Source organism: Triplophysa rosa, linkage group LG11 (assembly GCF_024868665.1).
Source record: "Triplophysa rosa linkage group LG11, Trosa_1v2, whole genome shotgun sequence".
NCBI classification, from domain to species: Eukaryota; Metazoa; Chordata; class Actinopteri; order Cypriniformes; family Nemacheilidae; genus Triplophysa; species Triplophysa rosa.
This window is the reverse complement of record NC_079900.1, coordinates 3415374-3439571: the sequence shown is the minus strand read 5'-3', so window position 1 is coordinate 3439571 and position 24198 is coordinate 3415374. Positions and strand designations below refer to the sequence as shown.

The window sequence follows — 24198 nt, the reverse complement described above, 5'->3', positions numbered from 1 at the left end:
CCAAAACAGAAAGGTTTGAATTTTGTTATTTAATACATTTTAATGCGTTTTATTTGTATTTTAAATTTTTTTTATCAATGAACAATGAACAGTGAATTGTTTGCTTAACAAACAAAATCAAGATAACAGACTAAGAAAAGACTTGTTCTTGAAGATTCTTGAAAGGCACCGCTTTTTGGATTCATGAAATAGTTCAAAGGATTAAACATAATGGATTATTTCTACAAAAACATTAGTGGGAAACTAAAGACAAAGCTGTTATTTATTGTATGTTATTTATTTGCGAACATACCAGGAATTAGGAAATCGACGTGGGTTAAGGGGCAGACATTCATCCTTGTTCAAACATGTTACTTTGAATTGTTTTTAACACCGAGGGAAACAAATGACATCACTTAACACTCTATAAAGAAGGCCAAAATGGCACCATAAAGCACCTTTTTAAAGAGTGTTACTAATTCAGTATCATGTTTCCATTACTCTGGGTCGTCTGAACTTTTCTGCTCTTCTACAGCCGCGGAAAACATAAAGAGACCATTCCAAATGTTCATGTAATCATCATTTCTAGATGTATTGTGGTCACTCCAGTCGAGTGTCTTTTTGAATTTCGAATTTCAACAAAGTCAAACCTCAGGAGGGACATGAAGTCATCCAACAGCAATGTGAAAGACTTTTCCTGAATACATGTAGAAATATTACTGTTGTATTGCGTAAAAGTGAAAAGTAACTTGTTTTAAAACACAGAGCATCTTTTTTTTTTTAATCTGTTATTTTCACCCGTTTCTCCAGTTTTCATTTTCTGCACATAAATGCAAATAGAAACAATATTTTTATTAGAAATTTGGGAGAATTATTTCACAGAATAAAAAACAAAAATGATAATTTTACCTTAACACATGAAAATAGTGAATTCAGAAGAACTCAACATTATAATGTTGTTTTTTCTTCTCGTGGCTGTATCTCTAGCACCATGCATCCTAACTTAGTGCCTGTCCTACAGCACATCTCGCACACACAAAGAAGTCTTCTTCGGGGCGTTTTAATTCGTTTAAATGAAGGTGCCATGCCAAGGCCCGCACTAGTACCTTCACACCATAAGCAGATGTATAATTGGCCCTCATGTGACAGCCGCACATTGATGGTCTCTAGCCTGCGTGCGCTCTCTCATTCACTTTCGCCCGTTACACGCATGCATGACTGCACAGTTTAGATGAGGATAATCAGCCCTTAAATATTTAAAGGGACTTTCCTGAACCCTCGAATCTACTTCATTTAGAAAAATAATAAGGCGGATTTTTCATGCGGTTTTCAATCTGAAGGACTCCTACTTGTTGTGAAGTTTTTCATTAGCGAGCATCTGCGGAGTGACTGAACATTTACCATGGTAACCATAGTTTTTGCCAAAAGAGTTACCATAGTTACTGCGGTTATTGTTACTATGTGTTGTTAATAAAATGTTCAGTTCATTGAGAGGGCAGTTAAAAATCTGAAAAAAGCTTATAAACAGAGAAATCTGTGGTTTGCACGTTAATTGTTTTTAAGGGTGTGGACGGAATTTTAACAACTAAAAATTTACATCAGAGGTGGTCAATACTGAAGTAAGTACATATTTCAAGTTGTTTTTACTTTGGAAAAGTTTTACTCCACTACAATATAAAGCACATAGCTTGCTTTTTTCACTCCACTACATTTCATAAATACATGTTGTTTTTTACCTTTAATACTGAAGCACATTAAAAATCTAGTACTTTCCGAGTGCTTACTCGAGTGCTTTTACTATCATGTATAAGGGTAGAAAACACCGAAGAAATGTATTTATGAAAGGTGGTGGAGTATTTTTTGAAGTATGAAGTATTTTTTTTCCAAGAAAAAACAAAAAGTACACGTATAAGAACAGATAGGCTATTGAAATATGTATTTGAGTACAGTAAAATACTTCAATACGGATGTTTTTAGTGTACACTCTTAATACAAAGGTGCTAAAATGGTTCATCTATTTTTCCTCCTTTCAGTTGACGGTTCTTAAAAGAAGCATTTCTTTTCTATCTTGTTATGATCCTTTTCCACAATTAAAGATTATTTTTGTGCACGGAAAATACTCTGTGGATGTTAAAGGTTCTTTATGGAACCATACAGCCCGACAAAAGTGTATGTGAACTTTTAAAACTTGTGTAAATTGCTGTATGCCCACACTGTAAAAAACTACGACTAGTAGGATTTACTTAATCGTTTACTTAAAAAAAAAAGGTGTGAAAACAACTTTACAAAAATATTTTTAGTAAACGTTACTTTTTTTCTAAGTTTTTGCACACAGTTTTTTAAGTTACTTTTACTAAGTTTTTTTCACACAATTTTATAAAGTAAACGTTACTTAAAAAACTGTGTGCAAAAACTTAAGAGAAAAAAAGTAACGTTTACTTAAAATATGTTTGTAAAGTTTTTTTCACACAGTTTTTAAGTAAGCGTTACTTTTTTACAGTTTTTTAAGTAACGTTTACTTTATAAAATTGTGTGAAAAAAACGTAAAGTAACTTAAAAAACTGTGTGCAAAAACTTAAATTACATTAAGTAAATCCTATAGTGTTTTTTACAGTGCATTTACTTACTCTCAGTGATGCCGTTGAAGAACCATTTTTAGAACGATATCTTTTTAGCCTTTTTACAATTTCAAGAACTTTTTGTTGTACTACAAAAAACCTTTGATGAAACACGGTTCTTCAGATGTTAAAGTAGTATTTTTAATTGTTTAATTTTAAATCACTCGCTCTGTTTTTCAGGCATCACCCGCTGTGGGTCACACAGGTCACCATTGAATCTAAATTCTGAAATCCCACCCTACATTTGTTTCTGTCGAATGTGCTGTTAAATTGAGATACACGCACATTATAAAGGTGAAATTGCATACAACTGGCAACCTTTTTTGGCAGCCAAACAATCATTGTCACATGTTACAATTAAAATAAATGTAATGTTCTGGTTAAAATGTAAATATGTACAATAAGGCCTGTTTGAGGAAGAATTGGCAAATACTGTATGGCTTGTTGTTTTTTATTCAGGACGACTATATTTCCTAAAAGTGAAGTACACAAAAATGTGTAGATTGGCAGGCACTCGATTAAATGCTCTCTCTCTCTCTTTCTCTTACACGTGAACCATCCCTCATTGCTCTGGTAAATGCTTTCTTTCAAGTCAATATTTGTTTCTATGTAGCCACAAACACTCTGGTCACACCCAGCGCCCAGTGTCGGTTGGCTGTGTAGGATCGGTATGTCAGCATGGCAAGCGGCTGGCGTTGGCTCCGTACAGCTGCCCGGATTGCACTTCCTGTCGTTTTCTGTGTCAATGTCCTCTCTCCCTCTCGCTAACACACACTCGCACAAACACAGACGTGCACGCCGGCCGCATCCTGATTGGTGCTCGCTGCAATTTTTTCTTTTTATTTATTAATTTTTCCGCCATCCCAGGAAGTGGATTTCTTCTGGCGGCGGGAATGACGCTGGACAGGCAGGCTGACCCGGGGTTCAGGTGGCAGCTGCGTTATGGCTTCTCTGCCAGGTCGTGGCTGATGGTATGAGCACTCTCTTTTCGTTTTCGCTCTCGCTCACACACGATTCCCACTTTTTTACACTTGGTGGAAGTAAATTTCCTCCAGGCTGCAAATAAACGCCAGGTCTGTTGTTTTGGCCCGCTTTGCGTTAGTGTGGAATGAGATCTATTGCATTGCTGCTTGTGTTAGCTTTGGGTCACAGCTTTCTTTTGATTGACAGATATTGAGTGATTCAGGCTGTTGGTTAGTTTATGTTTGATATGTTTATTATTCTTGAGGTACTCAGATTGTACATTTACATTTATGCAAATGGAAGACGCTTTTATCTAAAGTGAATCATGGTGCATTTAAACTATACTTTTTTTTATAAGCATCTGTGTTCCATGGGATTCGAACCCTTGATCTTTGACAATTTACCTATGTTCATTCATGTAAAATCAGATTCTGCTTGTGTTCAAACACTAAAAATGCTGGGTTGTTTTTAACTCATGGTTGGGTAAAATATGGACCAATAAAACCAACCGTCTGGTTATGAACTTGTTGGCCAACTATGGTTTTACATTTTTTAAGAGTGCAATATTAATTAGTGTTGTGTACTCGAGACCGGTCTTGGTCTCGAGGTCGTTCTCAAGACCATTTTTTGGTCTCGTCTCGGTCTTGACTGTCTTTGGTCTCGGTCTTGTCTTGGTCTCAGACTTTGCGGTCTTGGGTCTTGGTCTCAGACTTGGTGGTCTCGGGACTTTATTTCAGGACCGGTCAAAACCACAAATGGGGGAATTACAATAAATTGCTTGTGCATTGTCTGATGATTTGTGATTTAATGTGATTGGACGAAAAACTTCTGTCTTTAAAAGCAATCACTGACTTATTTCTTATTTTATTTCTTTTGTTACTTGTGCCGGTAAGAGATGAATGGGGATTGGCCTAAAATAAATCTTTCAGAGGAATTGTGGTCTTGGTCTTGTCTTGGTCTCGGCTCCTCAAAGTCATGGGCCGTTTCCCAATTCCAAGAAGGCATAGAACGGACTTGTATTCTCGCGGAGACCGGTCTTGCGAGACAGCCTCAGGAGAACAATCTTGGATGCACGCGCCGCAGCGACTTCTGGGACTTCAAGCGTTTTCCGCAAGGCTGCATTCGATGCATCCTTAATATCGAGAACACATCCAAGTACTTTCATGCGTTCTCTGTTCTTTTGTGCTTGGGTATTTGAATCAGACTTTGATGGTTGATGATGATGTAGAACGAGGACTCGAGGACCAGTGTTGGGTAAGTTACTCTGAAAAAGTAATTAATTACTAGTTACTAATTACATATTCAATAGTGTAATTAGATTACTGTACAAATTACTCTCTCCAAAAAGTATTTAGTTACTTATTACTAATTACTTTCTATATCCTATACCAACCTTGATTAGTTAAGTGATTCAAAGATGGGCATGAAATGGCTTATTTAATTCATTCAAATAAATAATATTAAACTACATAAAGTAGTATTATTAACTGACCAAAGTATACAAATGTGAGAATTATACATTAAAGCACAGATTTTAAAGTTAGACTTTGAATTTTGATGGCAATTCCACTTTTACACACACATTTATTACGCAAAGTATTTAGTTTAATTACATCAAAAGTAACTGTAATTAAATTACAGAAAAAATAATCGTAATCCCTTACTTTACTTTTTCAAGGGAAAAGAAATTAAATTACAGTAACTAATTACTTTACTAGTTACATCCAACACTGTCGAGGACACAAGATCGCTGAAGGACGCATATTGAGAAACAGCCTTGGTCTTGACACCCTTTGGTCTTGGTCCCAGTTTAGGTGGTCTTGAATACAACACATATTAATACCTATACAGTTCTCTCAACACTGTGTAAAATAACCTGAGGTAACCTAACTGGTTGTCCAAAATAGGTTATAATTATCAGATCAGGTAGAAACCGCCACCGTGTGTTTATTCAAACGAAAATCAATCCCAATTAAGAATACAGTTTTCCTCTTCACAAAGTCAGAGAGGTTTTTGAATGAATGCATTACTCATTGTTGCTTCCCCAGTGTTTGATTTGATCACATGCTGGGAGAATAATTTACATATTTGTGCTACTTTCCCTTTTCAATTAAGGCTAATTAATGATGGAAAGCGATGGAAAGCACAGCCCCTAAACACAGCGAGTCCTCAGATGGGGATTTCAGAAACTTCGGCATAAAGAGACTTATCGAGGGATCTGACACAGATTAAACCTCGTGGGCCTTTCACAGAGACTGCCTGCTGTGCTGCTGCCTATGTAGGGCAGTGAGAAGCAGACGCCCGTTTGTGTGTGCAGAATAAGACCGTCCTCTGAGGACAAACACAGAGCTGGAGTTCAATCATATCGAGAGCTGGAGAAATCATGGGAGAAAGGTGAGGTCGGTGAGAGAACGGATGTGTGTCGGCGTCTCAGGTTGAGTTTTGACTTGGTAGTGATGGTAGACTTGGTAGACACTCTTGGTTCTGAAAAGAAGAACCTGAGAAAAGTTCTTTTTTAAGATTTTCTTTGTAACCCCGAAGTCTTATATAAAGACCTGAATATCTCAATAACTTGAGGTTGGACCTCAGACAACGGGAACATTTCCAGAACATTGGCTAATGTTTATTCAAAAATGTTCTTGCAGTAACGTTAAACGGGCATTTTGTCAACATTGGTCATTGCTAAACGTAATTCTTACATATTCCACCTAACAACGCTTTCATAACGTCATGGGAATGTTAGCAACACGCTCTTGGTACATATTTTTTTTAGCTGGGTTGGGCTTAGCAACCACACAGCACCACCCAGGCCAAAACAATGTGGTGGTGCAGACACTTTTTTGTTTTCTTCCGAAAATAACAAATCTAGTTTTGCGCCGCACAGCGATATTTACATATACCGCTGCGTCTGTTCGCCGTTCTTTCTCATAGAAGCACATCCCTGTGGTCTGTTCAAAAAATCTTGTTCCCAACTTCCTCTATTCCTCTCTTCTCCGGCCATCCGAGCGTTTGTCAATCCCTGTCTGCAGATGTCCACACCTCTTCCTCCTGCCCGCTCCATATCGCCGCCTTTCTGTGCACAGATGCCCGCTTTGGCCCGCAACAGCTGTCCCGCCATGTGCTGCTACCAAGTGTTGATGCGCCGTTAGGAGGGCGGGGGGGCACTCATGAATATTCATGTTAATTTGGACCCATTCTACCAAACAGAGCCTGGCAATGCCAAGGAGGCCCCTCCCCTCGACGAGACGGTGGAATCGTGAGACTCCACCAGATTCAATGGCCCGATTCCACAAACCCAGGCTTTCCGCTTAGAGTTGTGAAAGACGACCGGCAGAGATGCCAAAGGAAGGAGAAACGAGCGATATCAGGAAGTATCATCACTCTCACACTGCCTGAGGTATATAGAGGACGTGAAAAGCGACAAAATTATCTGAAAATCTGAACGAGACGTAAAGATGGATAAACAAAATATGTTGACATGACTCCCATTTAAACTAAAAAAAGAAAACTTTTCATTTACACGACAACTGCTTTTTAGGGGTCTGAAAATGCACATTTTTACATTTATTTTACAACGCAAGTTTTTAAAAACAATCCCCGTTTGAGTTAACTTCCGGTCTGTGTTTGGTTATAATTTATATGAATATTTTATTAATTGTATTACAATAAATTAACTCGATAGTTATAGATTCTTTACCGGCATTTAAGTTCGGGTTAAGTTTGTTTATGTTGTTGCCTCTGAAACGGTCTATGAAACCTAAAAAGCGTTTCCCATGACATCTTATTTTATTTAAAAAGGTTCTCATTTAAAGACCTCGTCAGATGACCTAAAAAACGCTGGTCCAGAAGGACTTCTTTAACACATCATAAACATAAATACAACCAACAGGACATTTATAACCTATTTGAAATGTTAATACTATAAATAAATTATTTAAATTATTTAGTATTTACAATAAATAAATANCATCATTTACAGTAGGTTTGCCGCACAAATGAAGCGAGAAGAACTACACGCTTTAATACTTCAGGATCGTCATTTCTAAAAACCACAAACCCAATGCAATGGGTCATTGTGAAGCTTGCAGTGCCAAACACAACACAAATAGTGTAAATATAGGGCTAATATAGAAAATATAGGGCTGTCAAAAATCATAATCACGATCATTTTGGCCAATACTGAGATCCTACTGAACATGCATTGACTTTGCAAACAACATAAAAAAATAATAATCATAAATAAAAAAACTTGACTTTTTAAAAGTGGTTTCATCTGAAACGCTAATAAATATAAATGTATAAACAACAAATAAAATAATCCATACATTAAATAAATAACGTAAAAATAATGAATAAAAATTAATTACGTCAAAACAGATATATATATACGTCAAATATGCACTTCCACTACCTGGTGAAAACTTCTAAACACAAATTCAACATTCTGATAAACTACGTTCAACATATCTTATACTAAACATGTCACAGAATTTAGCTTGCCCTTATACGGAGTAGCAAAAGTGCAACGCTGTAAAGGAAACCCAATCCTTGCGGATTATTGGAAACCAAAATTAAAATGAAAATTCAATCACGAATGCTCGCACAGCCCTAAAATATTATGCACGTATATCTGTAACAGGATTATTAATGCACCATATTGGAGGAAAAGATGATAGCGGCGAATCAAAAACATAAAAGAAGCGCAATGCATTTGGCCTGAATATGCATATTAGTATAGCAGGGACGCAAAAAGTCAACATCAAAAGAATCAGATGTGTTGGCTGGGATGTCCAGTGTGTGCGCATCTGGTTGGGATCCAGGTGGGTCCAGGGGGGAAGCGGGGCATTAAAGCCAGTGGATGCTGGGGGAGAGGGGTTGTCCTCCCCCGGAGACAGAGCGAGAAGAGGCCTGCTATAATCTGCTTCCCTGGCTCTCCATGAAAGAGAGGAGAGGACACACACACACACACACACACACCAGAGACTGACCCCCTCATACAGCTTCATCCTTCTCATCCGTTATCATCATATACCTCTGCCACCCGGTCAACTCGTCTGTTTTCACCTTCCATTCTTCCTTCAAAACTCCGTTCTTGACCAAAACCTGCTGCAGGATTTGATGCAGGAACATTCGTTCTCTCCTATGCCGTCAGTTTTCTTTCATGCCATCTCAAAGTATTTCTACATTTGTCCGTAGTATTTGGGAAAACCTCGATTTAGGCATGTACATTCTTGAAAGTAGAGTCTTCTATAGACCACTTTGTAAGATGTTAACACTAGTTTCGAAGCACTTCTGGTTTTAATTAATCCTCAAGGTTGATGTAGGATATAGAAAGTAATTAGTAATAAGTAATGAAATACTTTTTGAAGAGAGTAACTTGTACAGTAATCTAATTACATTATCGAATGTGTAATTAGTAACTAGTAATTAATTACTTTTTCAGAGTAACTTACCCAACACTGTCTATAGAAGACTCTACTTTCAAGAATGTACATGCCTAAATCGAGGTTTTCCCAAATACTACGGACAAATGTAGAAATACTTTGAGATGGCATGAAAGAAAACTGACGGCATAGGAGAGAACGAATGTTCCTGCATCAAATCCTGCAGCAGGTTTTGGTCAAGAACGGAGTTTTGAAGGAAGAATGGAAGGTGAAAACAGACGAGTTGACCGGGCGGCAGAGGTATATGATGATAACGGATGAGAAGGATGAAGCTGTATGAGGGGGTCAGTCTCTGGTGTGTGTGTGTGTGTGTGTGTGTCCTCTCCTCTCTTTCATGGAGAGCCAGGGAAGCAGATTATAGCAGGCCTCTTCTCGCTCTGTCTCCGGGGGAGGACAACCCCTCTCCCCCAGCATCCACTGGCTTTAATGCCCCGCTTCCCCCCTGGACCCACCTGGATCCCAACCAGATGCGCACACACTGGACATCCCAGCCAACACATCTGATTCTTTTGATGTTGACTTTTTGCGTCCCTGCTATACTAATATGCATATTCAGGCCAAATGCATTGCGCTTCTTTTATGTTTTTGATTCGCCGCTATCATCTTTTCCTCCAATATGGTGCATTAATAATCCTGTTACAGATATACGTGCATAATATTTTAGGGCTGTGCGAGCATTCGTGATTGAATTTTCATTTTAATTTTGGTTTCCAATAATCCGCAAGGATTGGGTTTCCTTTACAGCGTTGCACTTTTGCTACTTCGTATAAGGGCAAGCTAAATTCTGTGACATGTTTAGTATAAGATATGTTGAACGTAGTTTATCAGAATGTTGAATTTGTGTTTAGAAGTTTTCACCAGGTAGTGGAAGTGCATATTTGACGTATATATATATCTGTTTTGACGTAATTAATTTTTATTCATTATTTTTACGTTATTTATTTAATGTATGGATTATTTTATTTGTTGTTTTTACATTTATATTTATTAGCGTTTCAGATGAATCCACTTTTAAAAACTCAAGTTTTTTTATTTATGATTATTATTTTTTTATGTTGTTTGCAAAGTCAATGCATGTTCAGTAGGATCTCAGTATTGGCCAAAATGATCGTGATTATGATTTTTGACAGCCCTATATTTTCTATATTAGCCCTATATTTACACTATTTGTGTTGTGTTTGGCACAGCAAGCTTCACAATGACCCATTGCATTGGGTTTGTGGTTTTTAGAAATGACGATCCTGAAGTATTAAAGCGTGTAGTTCTTCTCGCTTCATTTGTGCGGCAAACCTACTGTAAATGATGCTTGCAGTGGTGTGGCTTGTTGAGATGTTCGCTGGTACCAAGTCATCAAATTGGTGATTTCCAGAATAGCGTAAACTTGTGCTTGGTCTTTTTTTGACTCAACCTCTTAGCAACCATCCAGAACACCTGAGCAAAGGCAGATCGATGCTGTGATATGCCTTAGATTGCTCAGAGTACCTTAGCAACCGCATAGCAACACCCCAGCATCGCGGCAGATAAGTTTTGCATGGGCAGGCAGCACTAATATTTTCTGTTTTAGTTTATAGTTTCTATACACACAATTTAATTTGTATTTAAAGGAGCAATGTGGAGATTTTAGCAGCATCTAGTGGTGAGGTTGCGAATTGCAACCAATGGCTCACTCCACCCCTCCCTTTCGTAGCACTACGTCAGCTGCACAGAACTAAGATGTTGTTATCCCTAAAACACACACACACTCCTAAAGGTTCATATTCTTTCTGATGCTCTCTCTCTTTTTCTCTCTCACACACACACTACATCAGGGGTCTAAACCCGTCATGCGGCTGTAAGATAAGCGCAGCGCTCGCAGGCGTTCCCTCCGGAGACCCGCTGTCCTGCAGCGACGCTGTGCACCAGCCTGATAAGATGCTGGAGCCACTTTCTGCTCCAATCCAGATGGAGCCTCAACACAGATGGCCAATCACAGCACTGCTTTTTGTTGTTAATCTCATCGCTAAACAATCCACCTGCCGTGCTCGGGTTAGGCTGTTTTATTTTTCCTACACCACTGCGGTTTTCCATTCCTTTCCCATGATGCATTAGCTGTATATCCTGAGCTTACGTTAACATAATGTACAGTTAATACTCAATTTAGGCTAAATAAACAGCTCACTTCTGGGCAAGAGTACTAAGATGTCGTTGAAATAACTTGCAAAGCCTTTATCATTAAAGAAAAGTCCAACATGTTTAACCTGCTGTTTGATCGTACTGTGTGTTATCGTGCGTTTACTTATTTAAACACGTTCAAAGTGTTCTGAAGTCTTTGCCGGATTAGCCTTGTTGTCTTCAGGGGCAGGAAACATACACCTTTAAGATGAGAGTCACTTTGAACATTTAAATTAGACTGGGGTCCGGTGGGCTTCGGGATTAAACTGGATAAAGGTGAACCCTTCTGCATTTGTTCCTCTACTTCCTTCAGTCTGTAGCTGTTCGTTTCTCGCATACTTGAATGACATGAAGGTGAAGAAATGACAGAATTTTTATTTTTGGGTAAACTGTCCCTTTAATGTGGTTGACAGGGTGTTGCCATGTTCTGATTGCTAGGGCTTTGCTATTTTGGTGGTTGCGGTAGAGCTGTTTTTGGTGTTTGTACAGTACAGGCGCCCATAAGAAAGAAACAAATCACCGGCGAGATCTCATGTCTCCATAATATTTCTCATCTGAGAAAATGTATCACTGAGATTTTTGCTTAAATCTCATTCTTGTCTCAGACATTTCTCCTGAGAAAAAGTGCCAAAGAATCTCACAAATGTCTCTATTGGAGTTTCAAAAGAGATCTCAACAATGCGTCAAACCGAGCTCAGATTTGTCAAGTCTGCAATCAAAAGTCAATATTATTGAAGATCTCGTTATGAAACCAAACATTTCTCATCAAATTTACTCAAATCCAGATTATTTGACCTCGACAATCTACGTTCATTTTACACCTCCATACTCTTCATGGATTTTTAACAATTGTCTCCATTTTTATTCTCCTAAACAAATTTAGGGGAAACATTTTAGGAAATTAGGATTTTGTGGTTTTAAAGGGATACTTCACCCAAAATGAAAATTCTGTCATCATTTATTTACCCTTAGATTGGTCCAAACCTGTATACATTTCTCAGTTTTGCTGAACACAAAGGATGATATTTGGAAGAATGTCAAATCTCGTCCACCATTTACTGCCATAGTAGGGAAAATAAATACTATGGGAGTCAATGGGGGATGAGATATATTTCTGTGTGTTCAGCAGAACAAAGACATTTATACAGGTTTGGAACAATTTGAGGGTGAGTGAATGATGACAGAATTTTCATTTTGGGGTGAACTGTCCCTTTTACACAAACAGTCTGAAGTTTAACCCTTACAGCTAGTTGCTACTTAACCTGCATTTAATGCAGCATCTTTACTATTATTTGTCCTGTAAATATACTTAATTTATTCTCGAATATCAGCATATTATTGGTCATGCACCATACAAGAGCAGAGGTCTAATGGTTAATCCAGACATATTCATGGCTCAAATGCACGTTTTGCTTTGACTTCAGGGAACTGTGCCTACACGGATGTGTGATTATAGCTGTGCGCTACCTCAGTCGATTCGCTCGCCAAGGTCAGCATTCCATGCCCGGGCCGTTGCTTAGCTGAATTTGAGTTTCATGCTTGTCTGTTCAGCCCTGAGTAGCCCTGCTAAATTAAAGACAGGCAGTCAGAAATTAAACCCAAGCCAAGAAACAGGCAGCAGAGCTAAAAGAAAATTCAATCTGGGCCGCGCAAAATAAATGACCCTGCTGTTTGAGGTGCAGGAAGGAACGAAACTGCTCTTATCTACTGAAGCAAAGGTTCTCTGAGTTTAGGAATACATAAAGGACATTTACCTTTGTAAAATTATACATATAGCTTTATCTTTAAATGAGTTTTCAATAATAATCATGATGGTCCAGTGATATTTGCTTGCAGGTTTGTGTTATATTTTGGCAGAGCTTTTTTGTGATCTTGAATAGGAATATGTGATTTCTGGTCTTGTATTTATAAAAGGTGACTTTTTTTGCAAATGCAAACAAATAGTTGAGTCAATTGTGATGTATAACCAAACAGACCATCTCATAAAATGTTTCTACATTTGTCCTAATGTTATCACGTTAAGTCTTAAACAATCCATCATACTGTATATGCACGATTAAATATTTTTAATCATTTAAAAAATGGTGGGGAAAATAACTGCTTTGATCTTGAAGTGTGCCCTGGTAAAAGGACAGGTGAATATATGACAGGTTGAATATCCCCTCTTTTCTTTTTAAATGTTTGGTGTTGGAAATGCTACAGTATGCAGTATCAATTATTTCAATTTCAAAATTAAATTTAGCATTAGGTTGTTTTTGTTATATAAATAATTTTCTTTTAATTTAAATGTATCAAAATTCGTTAAGATGCTTAAGCTGTATTTACCCAGGCACAAATTTCCGCTTTGATTTTTTTTAGACTGCGGTTAGGGATATAGTAAAATTAATATTAATTCAAAGTAAAAAATATATATTTTTATATATTTATGTTATTTAGGTTTATAAAATTGTTTCAACAGGGTGATGTTTTTTGGGGGGGGGTTGAAAGCACCTGCAAAGGTAACAGATCTGCGCGAGTTTCTTTCCCTCTGTGACCTCCAACATGTATTTAAATCTGTAATATTTTTTTTCCCACAATCACGTGCACCCCAATTTATTTTCGTTTTAAGAGGATCGAAGGATTTAAAAAAGTATATATTATGTGTTAACAGACGGGTGGATAACAATTATTCGTTTTTATTTTCTAAATGAATGTCTAGATTTTTGTTCCCCTCATAAATGCATTCGATATATTTTAATAAAAACATTTTAAAATGTACATTTTGAAACCTGATATCGTCACCTTTTAAATGTATATGCTGCACCGTTTTTTTATTTGTGATATCAGAGGGAAAAAATGGAAATCAGTACTTATAAATAATTTAACCGTGTATGATTTGTTAAATTTCGTTTAAATTGTATTCATTCCAAATTTGCTTGCCTATACTTAATGCCTCAGATGTATTTTTAGGACAGTTAGATTATTTATATAAACCTCCTCGTTACCATATAACTCTATAGCATAAATATATAAAACGAATATTAATACACTAATATTGATATTAAAATAAACGATAAAAAAATACGATAATTAGCAATCGACAAATATATTATAATTGAGAATTTTAGAAATATTTTATTTTTTACATATCATTAAGGTAATTTATACATTGGAGGCTACATGGTTAATTCTCCGAATTATATCAGTTAGGCCTAATATTATATGACAATAGAAAATTATAAATATCATTTTCTAATTTATTACAAATAAACCAGAAATGTTTGCAAACATACAATGTATTAGAGTTTAAATGGCAAATAATACATAAAACAATCTGGTTAATGTGTAAAACTAAGTAAAAGCGAAATTAAAAAGCAAGATAACATTTTGGTGTTTATTATTGTGTTTAACATATGTTTGGGTGTCTGGACATAAATCAAACCACAGGTGTGTGGGCTATGCGACAGTTTTTTTCTCATCAAATGACGTTTTTTTCTTTCACTGTCATTTAATGAGTTAATTGCTCAAATTCGTTTGATTTTCTTTTATGTAGATTTATTTTAAAATATATTTTCCCATATTCCTATACTGTGAAGGTGAATTGTTCTTTACAATTAAAACAAAATGAGACCAAATGTATCTGTTATACATAAAAAAACACCTTATTCATGCATACATCGCAAAATAAAAATCGTCGTAATAAGTTGCTCTATAATTTAATTAGCAGGTGCACGCGCCTCAGTTTTACTGAAGGTCAGCGCATGTCTCTTTAACAGAACTGCAGACTGCCAAGAGAAACTATTTGATAATATACCCTATAATAAACATTTATAATATACTGTTTTATAATAAAGAGTTATATAAAACCATGAGGTAGGCTAACCTAAAGAGAATGTCAACATATGGTTTCAATTAAATTCATAACAATATTATTCTCTGTTTGAAGTCAGATCGATGCCACATTCAAGACAATTCTCATTTACATCTCATTCACATCAATGCCGGTACTAATTAAGTAGTTTTGCTTTTAGTTTGTGCCACTGCTGTAGACGTAAAAAGTGCGATAGGCCTACGTGTGCACTATACAATGCAAATAACCTGAAAAACACGCATTATTAGCGCACTGCTTAGAGATTGGTTTCCCCAAATATCTCTGCATCTCCCTCTGACTGTCTCTCTCTCTGTCTCGCTCTCTCGCTGTCTCTCTCTCTCCTCACCCTCCCTTATGTTGTCGCCGGTGAACGGAATAATCCCTCGCCGTCCCCGCTTCACTACAAGCCCGTATTTAATTCCCTTAAACCCCCAGCTGCCGTTCTGGTTCCTCTGTGAACACGACAGACTGTGAAGCGCTCTCGGTTATTAATAATTCACCAGCCACTCCACGTCTCCATCCACGTCCACAGACCAGCCCGACAGCTTCTGCATGCACGGGCCACGCAGGGGTAGCACATTTATTTATGCAACTATTCTTTCCTAGGCTGCTTAACACGCGTTATAATTTCATTTGACTTTTTATGTAAAACGTAAGCGCGTCACCGTTATTCACGTTGCCAACGTAAAATCTTATCTATTCCGCCTCGCGTACGATTTCGCAATATCCACTTTGCCCAAAATGACGTCCTCTCCAAAATAATTGATCGTGTAATCCTTGCACTGAGGAGGAGGAGGAGGTCATGGAGATCACCACGAGCAGGTCTCCGGTGGGACGGATGGAGCACCAATTCAACCAGCGTCAATGAGCTGCAACAGCTGATCTGAAACTGCGCAGGGAGAAAGTTGCAGTCGGCGCGATCTCGACCGAAGCCGCTGGAGACGCATTTTACCGACGCAAACCGGAGGGATTCGTAACGGAGAGATTCAGTTAACGTTAGGACCGTCCTGTCGAACCTTCTGCGTTGCGACGTCTTCACACAGAGACGCTTGAACTTGCTGAGAGAACGAAACGACCCTCGGAGATTCCGGCGAATGTTAACTTTCCGTGCGTAAAACTTGGTCGTTTTGCGCGATCCACGGGCCCATCCCGCAATCCGGCTCTTGTGCTTCCGGTATCAACGAAGAAAATCGACTCGTTTGAGTTTCCTCAGGCACCACAGTCTTTTTTTCGGGGGAAAGTTTTTTTAGAGGAGTAAAATGGGTCTTTGAGACTGTTGGCAATATTCCCCGCTCCACAATGGTACGTGCTGTCTAAATCAACTTTGCTCTTTTTATTTCTGCTTTAAAATGCTGGTAAACGCAGAGAGAGGGGTTTATATTGATAATACGCCAAGAAATAATTGTTCCAGAATGTTTTTGGGAGGGTTTGAGACTTGCGCAAAACTCAGTAAAACAGCACGCGCTCTAGTTCTCATCGGACTAAACGCACGTCATGTCACTTTTTACGCTCGTGGATTTATAACAGCGATTTCTTTGAGTGAAATGTTGTTCGTATGTGATTCGTCTGAAATTATGCAGAAAGGTTTCTTGTGTCATTGCATTATTGCATTTGTGAAGCTGCCTGTTTATTCGTTCTAATATGTTACACGTAGAAGCTAAAATTAAACGCAATGTCGTAGCTCAGAGCTCTGAAAACTTTGACCCCTTGGATCGCAAACTTTCAACACACGTGCTGTGGATTTTTCTCATTATAATGGCGAATAATGAAGTGCAGTGTGAAATATCCTCTCAGTTTACATGCTTTAGTGTATATAAGGATTAGGACAACACATGCACATGCAGGCTAACATGCCATTACTAGAATTGTTCCACTTGTCACAGGACGACCGTCACCGCCCACATGTCGTCTGTCAAACAGAACAATAGCTCAAAGAGTTTATTTATAGAATAATCGTGCAGGATGCAACTTATTACTTCTCCAGAACTTTGGACTCTGTGTCGTGTGTAAAGTGGCATTGCGTTAAAAGTGCGATTGTTGCATTGCATTTTTGTTTGTTGTTGTTCCCACGCCGGTGATCGCAAAATGCATATTTATTATTTAGATGCACACAGTGCATCCCCCAGTATTTTGACTTTAAAGCCAAACATTGAAATGAATGAATGTTATTAGCTAACATTGAATGAATTTTGCATCTGTGAACCAAATATTAAGGATCCTAAAAGGCTCTTTGTTTGGTTTCATAAAGAACATTTAATCTTTCTTTTGCACAAAAAAATCTTTTTAGTCAAAATCACTTTTTAAGAGAGTGTATCGACTAAGCAGTGCATAAAATGTGCACATTTGGCCATTTAACAGAAGCATTATTAGAGAACACTATTCAAAAGTGGTGAAGTAAGTCCAAAACCTATTTCATTGTGATATTGCTTAAATGTTGGCATGAGAAGGAGCATGTGGTAAGTGCTAGCTCAGGTCTAACCTCTGATAGCTTGATATTTACTTTATCACTTTTTACTTTTTTAAACTGGGGAGACATCATATTGGCTGTCAACTAAAGCAGATTATTTCAGTTGAAATGTTCTCATTTCTGCGGCAGCTCTCTTTCTTTTCAACTTTCAGTTTTCACTTTTGACTGAAGTCTGAATCCAGATTATATTTGAACGCAAAACTGACGAAATATATGCTTATGAACTTGATTTCCAGATGGGCTTGAATATCAGCACATTAATGTAGATAATTATTTGTTTACCCGCTTTCTTAAATGGCACCAACCCAAATAGGCCACTGCAGAAGGAGAGTGAGGGAATCTATTCAAAGCTGACTCCGCTATGGGATTAACGTCTTCTCTTAAAAAACAGAATTTAATTACGCTTCCAAACAACAATCAAAGATAAGAAGGACAGTAGGATAGATCTCGCAGCAAGATGCACTGTAGGTATTGCGAGATTGAGATTGCGGGATATTTTCCCCTCAAAATAAAAATGATTTTATTATTTGCTCACCTTTATGTCATTTCCAAGCCTGTATGACTCTCTTTCTTCTGCAGAACACAAAAGAAGATATTTTGAAGAATGTCGGTCACCGAACAACACGGAACCCCATTGACTTCCATTATATGAACATAAATCCCCTGAGACATTTCTCAAAATATCTTCTTGTGTTTCACAGATGAAAGAGTCATATACAGATTTTGAATGACACGAGGGTGAATAAATGAGTAATCAGATGCCATATCTGTGTATGTATGTTTTACCGAAAGCTAAAGTGAAATGCCAGTGGGGCATGTGTTAGTGCCCCCTGTGGTGGTGTTGTGTAAGTTCACCTGTCAACTGGACTTCATCTTATGACCCATCACAATTATGATCAAGTCATTTGACACAGATGTCCCTCATTAACTGGTTGTACTTTTCACTTTTTCTCCTCTTGCAGGCCATTGATGTGATAAATGCGGTGATCTTTATGAAGGTCTGATTATCATTATGTTGTCACATTCGCCAGTTTTACCGTCTAAACAGCATGTTTACTCTCAGGATGGCTGTGTACTGCGGCCATCCATTAGATGGGCGGTAGGCCCATCTAACATTACACTATTTTCCATACATACCTTATAAACAAATACTTTATAATTATAGACAATAATAATACCAGCTAATGTTGTCTTATAATTTGAAACAGATTTCTAATCCTTATGGGTGCATCTCAGTCGCACTGTAAAAATGTTACCTGTTTCAACTTCAAAAAAGTTTAAATTAAAGCAAACTAGCTTTGCAGGTCACTTGAATTTAAATGCTATTGAACTGACTTAAAAAATGCATTTGGTTAATATTGGTTAAACTAGAATGTTAAAGTCAGTTTAATAAAGCAATAAGCCCCAAGAAGCAGTGGGTTACAGTGCATTTTATAACAGCTAAGGGCGTTGTAAAACCCCGTAGCTGTTATAAAATGCACTGTAACCCACTGCTTTGCGGGGCTTATTGCTTTTATAAAACGGTTATTCCATATGCTTGGCAAGGTTTCATAAAATAAAGTAAATAAAATGATATTTAGGCTATGTGGTGCGGTCAGCCGTTATATATTGTGGTATTTTATAACGGCTTAGAACTCCGCTCAGCCAATCAGAATCAAGGACCAGAACTGACCGTTTTATAATTTACTTTAAATTAAGAGACCTGTAAAGCCAATTTGATTTTACTTAAATATTTTAACTTTTGAACTGAAGTTTAAAGGTTGAATTTTTTCATTGCAGTTTCCTTGTTTGATCGTCTGGACACCGATTCCAACATTTTAAGGGCTGTCTCAATCGCAAAATCTTTCCAGTGCACTCGAACATTTCTTCCCTAAACATCCACACAGTGCAACTCAAAAACCAGGAGTATCGATGCATCCTAGGTTCAATAACCCCGAAATCACGTGACTTTTTTAAAACCGTTTAGCTAAAATTGCACTAGCTAACATTATGAAATGTGGCAACAATTGAAAAGATAGACCTTTACATAACAGGTACTGTACATTTTATAATATAGAGACTTTTCTTCATTGTTAATTTTTTTGTACATTTTTGCTGTCACACCATAGGACACATAGGACGGTTTATTTGTCAACTACCCGTATACAAAATATTGGTTCACTAGGGAGCGGATGGAGATACGCCCTCTTAACCTTTGGAGTATAATTAGTTTTACATAGTTTTGCTACAGCTTAATCATTGCGTAGCAACGCCCTGACAACCACTTAGCTTTAATGAATACCTAGGACTCATATCTAGTTTGTTACGTCGTCCCAATATTTTGTCTTTAAAATCAAATATTATCTTTTATTCTGTATTTTGTAAAGCAATTTATTTTGTAAAATAGCCCATATTCAGAGCATGGTGTGCCAGTGTGACAGAATCAATGTTTAGCGCCCAAACAATAGTCAATTTAACCCCCCCCTCACCCCAAAGGTTCATTATTGCGCTCGTTCTCTGCTCGTTTACGTCTCGGCTGCTCCTCTGGAGATGGAGGTATGAAATATCGCATTTTTCCAGCATTTCTCCCTGAAGTGCCCTGGCACACGTTCACACGGCATACATTTCTGCTTTCATATATTTTATTCCCCTCATCGCTTTTAAAAACAATTTCCCCTCCCTCCCTCCCCGGCTTTGATGTGTTCGCTGTGTTACCTGGGTTTGTCGAGGGCTGAAAGTTCTGTCGACGTTCTGTCGGCAGTCAGTTTCTCTTATCTGCGAGGACATAAGAGGTCAGATGCGCTGTAATTATCATTTCTGTTGTGAGTTGTTGAAGATTTGTATTAATGTAGAAGGTAAATCTTTTTTGAAGTCTTTGAACGGCCATGCAGTTTTTGGCCTTTTCCAGAAACCCAGACGAGAAATAGCTTAATGTTAGACTGGGATAGGAGAACATTGGAAAACATTGTGATGTTGAGTACTCAGTTCATTTATGTTGCTTTTTGGGGAGAATTAAAATAGACGTGAGTTAGACAATGGAACAGCATAATTCTGGTCATTTGAGAGCTCATTTTCAAATCTGTCTTGGCAAATTTGCAAAGTTTGAGATAATTTCTGAAGCTGAAGGAGACAGATGTGAGAGTTTTTTTCTGAGATAAAACATCTGAGGACATTAGCAAGCCTCTGTTTGCTCTGTTTAAATCGCCTGTCCAGGAGAAACAACTGCGAATTTGAGGTTGGGCCAGTAAAAACATCTAGCAACCACCTAGAACACATAGCAGTCCTAGAGCAACAAATCCAAAACAACCAGGAACATCTTATGGCTGGAACACACTACAAGACTTTTAAAATCTGAACAGATTTTTAAAAAACTAGACATCATACACTTGCAGACCTTTTGAAAGATTCAGATAGAAACACACTAACTGATCAAATCTGCAGACTGGCACAGACTTTCTGCAACAAGTCCAGACCATGGGGAAATCTTCCGGTCTCTCTCGTGAAACCAAATGGAAGTGACTAAAACTGCAATTCATCGATTGGCCGCTAGAGGCTGGCTCCAAAACAGAGCAGAATGTTAAAATGGACAACTTTACTGCACAAAAAAACATGTTTACAGCCTGGTACAGAAAATTATTTTGGTCTATATAGGTAATTTTACCCTTCATGACAACTGTGAGGAGGGTGATTTTTTTATAACTCACCCGTATAACTTATATTAAGCCTTAAAATTCTGCAAAATAGTTGCGTGGCCACTTGAGTGACAAGTGGTTTCAGCCAACCGGGTGCCTCAGCTCCAACCATGTCCTGCCTCTTTGCCCATTTACGATTATCCGGGAGTGACGCGATGCCAAGATGGCGACGACCGGCTCCGCCTACTTTAGGCTTCATTTTTACTCTTCACAAACCTACGGGTGACGTCATGGACACTACGTCCATATTTTATACAGTCTATGGTCCAGACTGAAAATCTGGGCAAAAGTCTTGTAGTGTATTTTAGCCTTTAGCAACCTCATAGCAATGCCATGGCAACCACACCCAACAGCCTAGAATCATACTCTGCGGCCGAAATCGCATACTATGACAATACGTACTGATTTGAATGAAGTACGTGCCTATCGACCGTTAAAACAGTACGTTCTATATAGTATGTGTGGGGGTAGTATGAATAGATTTTGGACGTACTGCATCCGCCATGTTTTATTGTCATGTGACCCGCATGCTCTTTGACCTATGTAAGGGATAACGTACAGGCAGCCGGTTGTTATCGCAGAAATAACCACCGATGTGTGATCAGTGTTATTTCACGATAACAGCCGGCTGCTTGTACATTATCCCGCTTACACAGCCACTTGCCACATGAGAAAAAAACTGGACATTAAATGTGAATTTGAAATATTTTATTAGGCCATTTTTACCGAATGCAGAAAAGGTGTTTACTTGCGGTTTTAAGGTAAGAAATGACGTTCAGATGTCACGAATAGGCAATTAGGTTTAATCATTTGTAAATATAATGTCATATATGTTATTAAAAGGCATATTTATATTTAATTTGTCAAAAAATAATTTTGATTAATGATTTGCTGCATCTGGGTTACCGTGTGTTATTAGTTTTGAGAGGTTGTTATCTGGGAATAACGAACCTGCAAATGTTGCGAATGGCCAATCAGAATCAAGCATTCCAACGAGCCGTGTCGTGTAATAACACGTATTAACAGCAACCTGTACCTAGGCGTCAGTACAAACATTATTTATTCACGAGAAATTAATTAATCTGTACTTGCATTTAAAAAACAGATACCCGCTTTGAGGTTTTCCGTTATTTTTATTTGATTCACTTTCGAAATTTGACCTTTGCTCTGCTCCCGTGGCATCATGGGATAGAGAAGTGTCCATCTGATGCACATTCTCAAAACTCGGCGGAAGCAGTAGACCATCCGTGTATTTCTCGCTGACTGTTTTGTGCATACTGAGGTTTCGGACATACTACTCGTGACTCATACTCATTTTCGCCTACTATATAGTATGTAAGTAGGTGATTTCGGACGCACGTATGGTGTTATATTTTATACTTTATTTTATCAAATGTTTGTTTCGATTGAATCTTTAGTCTCAATGTCATATTTTGTTAAACCAGATTTTTTTCTCTATAGTTATTTGCAAAATTAACAGACGTACAGTAGATCTCACATTATATGTTATTATGTGATAATGCCAGATTTCATAGCAGTCTAGCTTTGAGAACCCCATTGTGCAAATGTGCAAATGTGAAATAACCATAACCAATCCATAACTTTCTATCAGCGAACATAATGAATATGGCCGTCGTTCATTGCTTGCTTCTAAATAGGTTTCTATTGATACTCAAGAGTTAATGACGAAAGGCCCAGGGACTGCTTTCGCTCCGGGCCGGCCATATGGATCTGGCATATGCTCCTTATATATAGAAAAGGGTGGCATATTTAATTGATACCGTGCTCCATAAACATCCACAGCAAGGGAAGGAGGACAGTTCATAGGGGAAAACATCAAAACAATGCGTAGACTCCAAAAAAAAACATGATACTTTAAAGTGTGATGGCCAACCAGGCGGAAGAGAGAGAGAGAGATTCACTCATCCATCTCTTTGTTTACTGCTGCCCGTCTTTTATTTGAAAAGACTTGAAGGGCATAAATAAACAAGGATTTTCCCATGTGACAATATGCAGTTGACAAATACAGTATACAGTAATGCAGCTGAGAAAAACAATTTACATGAAATAAACAAACTAAATAAATGTAAATGACACGTGCTTCTGTACTCTATAATACAGACAAAAAAATTATTGTGTGTTGGTTTGCTCATCCTTAAAGGCAACCTTTCGTAGTCTGTGGTTTCCCACATTCTTCAAAATATCTTCTTTTGGGTTCAACATAAAGAAATGTATACAGGTTTGGTTTGGAACAGCTTGAGGGTAATCAAATTCATTTTGGGGTGACTATCCCTTTTAGGTTATGAATTCGAAGAAACGCTACGTATAAATCTTTCGAATAGCTTAGCAATCAGCAGTCTCGCATAGTGTCGCCAACTTTGCACAAGAATCACTCACAGTTTCTTCCAACAATGTAAAAATATGTTTATTTTGCATCCCATGACTAAATGTTTGTTTTTAAGCACGTTTTGTCACGATACATTCTGAAGGTAACAACCAGACAAGTCATTGACCAGGGCTGTACGTTAACTTTTTTTGCACATAGCACCGGTGCTACAAGGGTTTAAAGTTTTGTAGCACAGGCCAAACAGTGGTAGCACAAGTATACGCCTGTTATCATCTTTAAAGGGGTCATATGGCGCGAATACGTGTTTTTAAAATCTGAGCGTTTCAGAGAGGCGGAGCAAAGAGGAGATACAAACATGCACGGTATGTGGAAAATAAAGCGTTTTTGAACCTTAAATCGTGTATACACATCGCATTACATCTAAAACGAATGATAATATTCGTTTTAGCCGTGACATATGACCCCTTTAAAAAAAGTGCAGGTCATCACGTAAATAGACAGGTAACTGAAAAAGGACATTAGCGTTATACAAATGGATAAATTAAGGCCATATAGTTTTTAGTTTTTCCCAAATTAGTTTTTACCTTTTTATTTTTTCTGAATTCTGTATTTTCAATGCGTAACTATACAGTAGTAAATACATTTCTCCATAAAAATACTGTAGTATAGTATTTACTTCAGTAAACTGCAGTTAAATTCTTGTGTACT

At 37.7% G+C, this 24198-nt stretch overlaps 1 protein-coding gene across 15 annotated transcripts in view; it reads left to right on the top strand.

The window, feature by feature from the left end:
* The first annotated feature begins 3475 nt into the window (after positions 1-3475).
* The window catches only part of nfixb (nuclear factor I/Xb), a 133333-nt gene continuing 112610 nt past the window's right edge, over positions 3476-24198 (top strand). For 13 of the 15 annotated variants that reach the window (XM_057344979.1, XM_057344978.1, XM_057344998.1 and 10 more), the window contains exon 1: positions 3476-3568. In XM_057344979.1, the coding sequence (XP_057200962.1) occupies positions 3491-3568 (78 nt within the window). In that variant the 5' untranslated portion in view covers positions 3476-3490. Of the gene's footprint in view, positions 3569-15093; positions 16308-24198 lie in introns of those variants that run through there. The other 2 variants (XM_057344982.1, XM_057344983.1) reach the window with 2 other exon arrangements.